The 8,392-nt window shown below is 47.8% G+C and overlaps 1 protein-coding gene across 1 annotated transcript; it reads left to right on the top strand.

Annotated features, from left to right (window-relative positions):
- The first annotated feature begins 226 nt into the window (after positions 1-226).
- ADIRF (adipogenesis regulatory factor) lies at positions 227-3,477 on the top strand. Its single transcript, XM_051799856.1, has 3 exons — positions 227-397; positions 2,011-2,073; positions 2,920-3,477. The coding sequence occupies exons 1-3, from the start codon at positions 337-339 to the stop codon at positions 3,024-3,026; spliced, it is 231 nt and encodes a 76-aa protein (XP_051655816.1). The 5' UTR covers positions 227-336; the 3' UTR covers positions 3,027-3,477.
- Positions 3,478-8,392: the final 4,915 nt, after the last annotated feature.

The following is an 8,392-nucleotide window of genomic DNA, read 5'->3' as shown; positions in this document are numbered from 1 at the left end:
TGATGGTGGAACAGGTTTTTTTCAGTTTTGATTAAAAAAAAAACCCAAACAACCACAATTTAACAAACAAAGACAGTGCTATGAAGCAGAAGTCTCTATCTGGGCACACCCTCTCATCAGGGAGGGTAAATAAACAACTTTTCTCTATTTTCAGCTCTCATTCCTCAGATTCGAACTCCACCCATTGTACCAATCACCCCCAAAAGAATCAGCAGGTCTGGTAGCAGACGTATAAAAACCAGGACAAGTCAGGACACTATCACATAGTGTGCTATACATCACCTGGTGCTTAGTTTTACCAAAGCAGAGGACTTTTAACAGGCATCAGAAGCCACAATGTCGGGAAGAAGCTTTCAGGGACTGAAGGAACAGGCTGAATCTGCAGCAAAAGATGCTGGTAAGAAAGATAAAATATTATTGTATGTTTGGATAGGGTTTAGTTGCTACTTTCGCTCAGAAAACCCACGATCTGAAGTGACACTATTAGCTGCATCAATGCTAGCAGGACACAGCTTCCTCTTTTTCCTTCCCTTCTCGGGAAGCAAGTCTTGGCCATCACCTAGGGAAGAGCCCAGGCTGGCCATGGCTCTCCAATTGCTGTGGGCAGCTGCTTTCACCTGCCCACCCACTGCTCCCTCTGTGGCTGCTGAGCGTTGTCCAACATCTATCACTCCTCAAAACATTCATGTTTTTAGGGCAGTGAAGCAGCTTTTGGTAATAATAACCTTCTGTATTTAGCTTTTGCATTATGCAGGGTGGTCTTTTCTCATGCTCTGTAGTGGTTTTTAACCTGCTCTCCTTCTAATAAGTTGCAGTTAACTTTTGATTAATGTTTGCCCCTTGGCCTGTCAGTGCCTTCTGGTTATAACTACATTGATTGCAATGCACAGTTAGTAATATGTAGTACAAGTATGTTTTTGTTGTGTTCTTCAGCAGTAATCACCAGGCTGTGCAGGGTTTAAAAAACCCCATATGAACATTTCTGTAATAGTTATGCCCATGTTGTAGGGCCAAGTTTTTATCATTAGTGCTGTGCATTGGAAATCAACTTTTCAATGCAAAGCATAATAGCCTGTCCTTTAAATGAAAGATTGAAAAATGTGTATAGCTTACTCCAGCATTTTATAGTGTATTTCCTACAGTATTTGTGTGCAGCATATTCCTAGCAGTGTGTAATTTTATCAGGTATGGTCCTGGACTCTCATCCTGCAAACACTGTGTTGTATAGCTGAAATATGTGAGAAACCTTACTAGTTTCTTCAAAGTTAGAGCAAGTTTCCATACATCTGGGGACAAGTGTACAGTAGATCCACAAACATGATAGTATCCCTTTCTGAAGAATAAAATAGTCTTTGCCATTTGCCATGGTATGAATATATTCATGCCACTGAGAGGGCACCTTGCTCTTTCATAAACTATCAGATATCTTACAACTGCATCTCAATTTTTTAATGCTTTATATTCTGGAGTTGATCTGTTATGTTTCTAGCTTCTTCTCCTCTTCTTCTATTTATATCTTGTTTATAAAATCTCCCTTCTCCTGTCTTGCATTTGATGCATTTGCTTCCATTTTGGAAGAGGCCCTATTCCCAAATGGCCCACAGAGAAAATGCATGCTACATGGCCAACCTTCCCCAAGCACAATAAGCTAGAAATCAATAAAAGCAAGTGTAGTGTAAAATAAGCAGCTTGCAGCTAAATGTCATCATTCCAACTCACCGCTAATCTTTGCTTCTTTATCTCCTGCTTATCTGTCATTGGTTTGCTCAGCTGACCATAGGTGCTAGGTGAACACTAATCTCATAGCAAGCTGCTCTGGCAACACACAGTTCCCAGGGTGCCCACAGACAAAGGGCACAGCCTCAGCCTGCTCTGTACCAGCCTGGTCACTCATGGGGGGCATAGCCTGCTGTGGGCGTGCAGAAAAGGGAACTGACTCTGGGAATTGCTGTAACCATAAAGGGGAACAGCTGGAAATGTTTTTTTTTTTCTTTTTTACCTTAATTACAGCAAACAGCCTGGGACAGGCCACTCAGGATTCAGTCAACCAGATTACAGATGCAAGCCAGAAAGGTAGGAGCAATGATCAAATCAAGAAGTGACGGAGCAGCTCGACACAAGGTGGCAGTGGGCAGTGCTCATTCTCCACTGCCCCACGGGTGTTCTCAGCATGAAAGGCCTTGGTTTCAGTGACAATTTGGGGCTTTTAGAAATCTCATGGGGAAGGGTTTCAGGATCTGTTGCTTAGTACATCCACAGGTACTGGCAGGCAGTAGCTGACGCCCCCTGGACACTGAGTCTCCTGCACAGCGTTCAGACATTGACTTCCTCTTTAGAAAACTTGTGGGAACAACATGAACAAAACTTTGCTCTTCTTTCTTGAGCATTAGGTAGCCCTGTGTCACATCTTGCTCCCACCCCCCTCTCAGCCCTGAGTGCAGGGCTCCATCCAGGTCCAGCCAGCACCTGCTGAGGCAGCAGCTGGGGTTGATCCAAGCTGATCCTGCAGCTGGAAAGGTGCCGTCAGGAAAATGTTGGCATCTTGTTGCTGGGGATGGGGAACAAGTCAAACTAAAAACTAAGCTCAATTTTCTTTTTTTTTCAAACAATTTAATAACTTTCTAAGAATGAGGGGAGGCTTATCAATTTCAGGCTCTAAAATGCTTGATGAAACTAAAATGCATTGGCAGTATCTCCTTAGAGCTGACACCCTCTACGGCCCCATGGGTGTGATGAGAAGGGTGGGCTTGGGCACTTGGTGACATTAGGTGGGAAGGCAGCAAAATTGCCAAAATCTTTTTTAAAGATGTATCTCTACATTTCTGTAGTCTAATCATCCTTGCACCTCTCTTCCATCATAAATATTAAACAACATTGCATTTTCCCAACTTCCTGCTTCTCTTTTTCCCTCTCTTGCAGCTATTGACAAGGCTGCCAAGATGGCACAAGATGGAGTGGAAAAAGCGACTGGACAAGCTGCAGAAGCAATGTCTGGCTTTGGGAAAAAATGTGGCTTTAAAAAATGATGCTAATTTAAGTTAACAGTATTGTATGTATAAATCTCTCTTTGGTTTGCAATTCCCTCCTCCTTTGTGTAGAAAAATGAAAGCTGTTTGATATCTGGATAATTTTTCTCTCTTCAAATACAAAATTCTAAGATGGAAGGTCCCCCTCATCCTTCACACAGAAAAAATGTATCTTTTAGCACATCTGCTCACGATCATCAACATGGCTCAAAGGGATTCAGCAATGTTGTTGCCCTGCTCTTACAACAGCACGATTATTGCCACATTTGCTGAGTGTATGTACAAAGCCAGTGAAACTGTTCATACTTCAGGACAACAGAACATTCATATGATGAAACTGAGTTTTCTTCCAGTAATCAAAAGTTAAGCTGGGGTTGTATTTCTTGTCAGCTGTTTGTTTGTTCCCATCTTCTGTATTTTTAGATTAAGATAAATAAAGAGTACTGTAAGATTTTCACCACTCAGAAATACATTGCCTTGTTATTTAATCTCGTTATTTTACCCCGGCTTTCAGTGAAGGATCAGACAACGACTTGCAAATCTGTTTGATCCCAGTGCGGTCAGTGACCATCCTGCAAGGATGCAGAGGAGCCCTGTGGTGCCTGTGAGTGAATGGGAGTTGTGATGTCCACCCCATTGTCCCTTCTCCTACCCATCTGTTGCCCATCTAAATTTCTTGTTACCATTGTCCACAACGCATCTCCTGTTAAATCTCCTGGGGACAAAACCCAGCCCCTTTATCCCAGCGCTCGCTCGCAGCTCTAAGGACGGCTGGCAGCTCTGAGCGAGGGAGCCCCCGAGGGGTGCTCGGCTCGGCTCCTCCAAGGCATCCCCGGCGGGCTGCGCTGCACAGAGGGGCCTGCTCAGGGACGGAGAGCCGCCAGAGAGGCAAGGGGGCAATCTTCTTGCCTGGGAGATGGAAATATTTATTTTAGATTGCTGGGCAATCAGAGGCTGCTGCAGCCAGACAGGATGCCCACTTAGTGCTGCCTCTGTCAACAGAAGGCACTAATACCCACTTATTCACAGTAAGTGCTCTTACCTCGGCCTCTGGGAGTTTCTCATTGCTAGGCAGTATTTCCTCTGGGAATTTTTTTTCCTTTTTTTTTTTTTCCTCCCGGTTTGAAGCCTTACCAGCCTGATTTCAGTAAAAATCTAATTTATGTCTTACAAAAAAATCCAAAGCAAGACCAAAGCCATCTGGCTGCAATGAAATAGGGCAATCCAGGCCTGTTTGAGGTATTGCTGCCTCGCCTCTCTTGACCAAAGGCTGTGGTTGACCAGGGCTTTTTGGAAGCTGGTCTTTGTGAATGCAGTCCTAGGAGAGACTGGCTCATCCCCGAACCCAAAGACCACCCCTGTCTGCAATCTGCACAAGGATGCACAGACCAAAAGGCCTTTACAGGACCCTATAAATAACAGACCATCTGTGAGTAAACATAGTCCAGGTCTTTGCACCAAGTGTCCTTATGCAATGTCTCCTGTCATTTAAAGCTTTAAAAGCCTAAATATTTACCCAAGTACAAGCTCACAGAAAAAGCATTAGACTATTGCACTCTCAGTTACTGGGCAACCCTCAATAGTACTTTATTATTTAGTACTTTTCATGGTTGCCTCCCTGATGGTGAAATCTTGGGAGACTGAGCTCTTTAGGCTCAGCATTTCAGACACCAGTGCTGTGTTTGTGGGTGACAGTGGCCCATACACCATTTTCCACTGCACCTTTCTTTTGCTGCAAACCACTTCTTAGCTAATATTACAAAAAGAAACCTTGAAACAGAGCATTTTCACCAGTAAAACCAGTTATCCCCTCACACTACTGGCCCTATTCCTGCTGCTTTGTTCATGGAGACCACAGCCCTGACTCCTGGTGTGCAGCTTAATATGCCCTCATTCCAGTTGCCTTCAGTGTAACTAACAGTTTGTCACTTCCCGCTGCTCTGGCCCAGTGTTGGCAGCAGCTCTGGCAGGGTAGAGACTGGACTGCCTGGCTGGAGGGACCACTGGAGGTCACCTACTGACTCGAGAGAGAAGACACTTCTTCCATCCAGCCAACAAGCACCTGGAGGCAGCTCCTGACTCCTGGTCTCCAGCACAGGGATGTCTTTGCTTCATCGGGAGCCTGATCAGAGTATTTCACATCTCTTTTGTTCCAAGAGTGAATGCTGTGCCACAGGCACCCATGAGTCTGAGTCACTTGCTGGCAAGTGTTTCTAGGTCTAAACTTAAGCACTTTGCTCCACAAATAAGGTCCCTGCCTTAGTCACAGTATTTGGGGCTCTCTGTTCCTTGTGCATCACACAAGGACCCATGTCCCAACACAGGACTGTGCCTTCCCATCCCACCTGAAGGCTCCAGATGTTGTGTAAAAGCGAAGCAGACATCCCTAAAGCTCCTACCAGCTCCTGTACCATCAACACTGTGCTTGTGAAGTTGTCTAACACCTGAGTTCTCAAATTTCCCAAAATTTGCTTCTGGGTGTGCCTGCAGCTGCCCGAGCTATGAAATGCTGAGCAAAGGGGATTCATGTTTCAGCCTGGCTAGGCTGCCCAGTGTGAGCACCTCCTGCTCTGTGCCCCACTCCAATGCTCCAGAGAAGTTCCCAGGACACTGGAGGGCATGCAGTCCCTGCCATCCCTCCTTCACAGATCAGCAGGGCAGGGGAACAAGGGGCACAGATTTTACCAGACTGCTCAAAATCCACCTTCAGCTCTTTCCTTTGCCCAAGAAAACAGGAATACTCATCTCAGGTGAATGCTTTGATTGATGTTCCAAGGGTTAACAAGAATCCAAGCTCTCTGAAATCTGTCTTTGCAGCCATAGTTTCCTGCCATGTGGCAAAACGTAAAGGTGATTTTTTTTTTTTTAATCCCTGTCCTCTCCCCCCAACCCTGGTGCCTTTTTGAGGTTACTGTGCACATTTCAGCCACAGCAGATAGCCCAACCTGTGTCCCTGTGGAGCACTGCTGGGGTTCTGGCTGGGTTGGAATCCACATCCACACACCCCTGGGGCCAAGACCCTCAAAAGATACGTACATAAGCCATTTTCACTGTGCTCCTAAGCCTTGCTTCATAGATGCTTCTCCTGCTTCATATCAGCCCCTCAGCTGCTGTTGGTAGTGCACAGTACTAGTGTACACACACACACACACACGTGGTGCTTGCTCAGTCTCTCTTTTGCCTTCACGTAGGAAATCACCAGGAATTTCATGCAAATAAACCCTTTTTATGCATAGCTCTTTCTTCCTATTTAGTAACACTTCTGGGTTTTTTCCTTTCTTTACAGCTCCCAGCCCAGGCACCTTGTGAGGGCCCTTTGAGCATTTCTTGCCCTCGTGGTTAATTGTAAAGCTGGGAGAACAGAGCAGATGTAAAAGCTGGACCATAGGGAGCGCAGCTGTTGAGCACAGCAGCTGACTCACTGCCTGTGCAGGGAGATGTGCTGTGGGAAATACTAACCAAGCCCTTGGTAAGGAAGGCCCTTCTTGCTGCTTTTGTGTTGGCTTTGGCATGAGCAGCCCCCAGGGCCTGCCTGCATCACCTCACTCTGCCTCAGTTTCCCTGATCCCGCTCTCAAATCTCGCTCCCTTAGCTGCCATTTTGCTTCCCATGTCTAGCTTACAATCTCCTTTGTTTTTATGACTAACCCTCCTGCTTTTATACCTTTTCCCAAATCACCCTTTTGGCAGTTGATCAGGTTCTCACATCCCTCTGTGGCACCTCCCATGTCCCTATCCCAGACCCACAGGTCATGTGGACAAGACACAGGTGGGACATGGGGGGCTGGCTGCTATGAGAGGCTGCTTTTTTCTGCAAAGGAGCCACAGACAAAGTGGTGCTGGTGCCTGTGGGGTGTGAGTGAGGGAACAGCTTGCTGTTTTGTGAGGATATCATGGAGAAGCTGCTTGGCACAAGTTGGAATGGCAGGTCCACAAGGAGAAACTTGCCTTCCTAGGAGTCAGACGAAGAAACCTGAAGATGAATAAGCTGGTGGTGTGTTGGGTGTTGTTGCCCACATGCCATTGGCACATGCTGGAGCTGCTGTGCAGGCTGCACACTCTGCCTGTGTTATACCGTTTCACCACGACCTGAAAAAATGCCAGATGGCCACCCCCAGCAGCAGCAAACAGCAGTGATGGGACAGGTGACTTGTGGACCCCTGCAAACCGGTCCCCTCTTGGCACCACTTCCTTCATGCTCCCAAATAATCATGATTGCTGGATTAACAATGTTGGAGAACACATCCCAGCACCCCCTGGAGTCTCTGTTTATGAACAAAGTTGTCCAGCTCCTTTTTAGGCCTGCCAGCATTGTCTGCTTCCAGAGCCCATGGGAACAGCGGGGTTTGCTGTCCACAGGACAAAGGTGACCTTCCTTTCATGTTTGAAGTTCATCTCCTACCCATTGCACGCATTGACCCCTCACTCAAAACCCCACAAGGTTTGACAAATAAGGGCCCTGCTGCAGGAAGGGGCCCTTCCCAAAACCTACTGCACTTGAGCTGGGGCAGAGGGGCCCTTCCCCAAAACTTTCTGCACCTGGGCTGGGTCTGCCCAGCTGAGCCGGGCAGGGGCTGGGGAGGCTTTAAAGGGGCTGCGGGAGGGGCCCAGGAAAGCTCCTGACTGTGGACGTGGTGGGCAGGTATGAGCCGGGCATGCGAGGTGTCGGTGCGGGCGGGGTGAGGGCGGGCGGGTGCGTGTTGGTGCTGTGATTTCTGCCTCCGGGTGCTGTGATTTCTGCCTCCGGGTGCTGTGATTTCTGCTTCTGGGTGCTGTGATTTCTGCCTCCGGGTGCTGTGGCTGCGCTGTGGTGGGATGTGACCCTGTGGGAGAGGCTGAGATGGCTCCAGGCGGGGGGTGCTGGCAGTGCTGGTGCCCAGCCAGCCTGGGGGACGCGCGTCCCGCAGCCCGTGGTCGTGGCAAAGGGGGACGGGTTTTGCCTCTGCTCTCCAGCTCGGTGTGTTCGCCCGTGCTGGCTGGTGGCTGAGCCCAGGGAGCCTCTGTGTTTGTGCCTTGGCAGCTCTGCCCCGTGCTCTCAGCAGGCTGCCCTGGCTCTGCTCACTCTGGGCGCTGTCCTGGGCTTTGTCTGTGTGTTCGGGAGCGGAGCCAGATCTGTGCACAGAGATGAGCCCTGCACTGAGTGCAGCCTAATGTTGGTTTAAATGCATTCCTGGTGGAAGTCCTGGTGTCTGCAAAGATCTGCACCTCTTCATAGGTCTTCTATGGCTTTATGTAGTGACATAAGGAAGGTCCTTTATATATTTGAGAACTGTGCTGTGTTTTATTGCTGTGTTTTCGCTCCTGTGATGCAAACATCACCTTCACCTGTCTGCAAGGCAGTATTGCAATGGCACCTTCTCCCATGTT

This window comes from Manacus candei, unplaced genomic scaffold (assembly GCF_025592945.1).
Source record: "Manacus candei isolate 608988 ecotype Guabito, Panama unplaced genomic scaffold, ASM2559294v1 h1tg000050l, whole genome shotgun sequence".
In the NCBI taxonomy this organism is placed as follows: domain Eukaryota; kingdom Metazoa; phylum Chordata; class Aves; order Passeriformes; family Pipridae; genus Manacus; species Manacus candei.
Note: the sequence above shows the minus strand (reverse complement) of the source record. Positions and strands in the feature narration are given on the sequence as shown.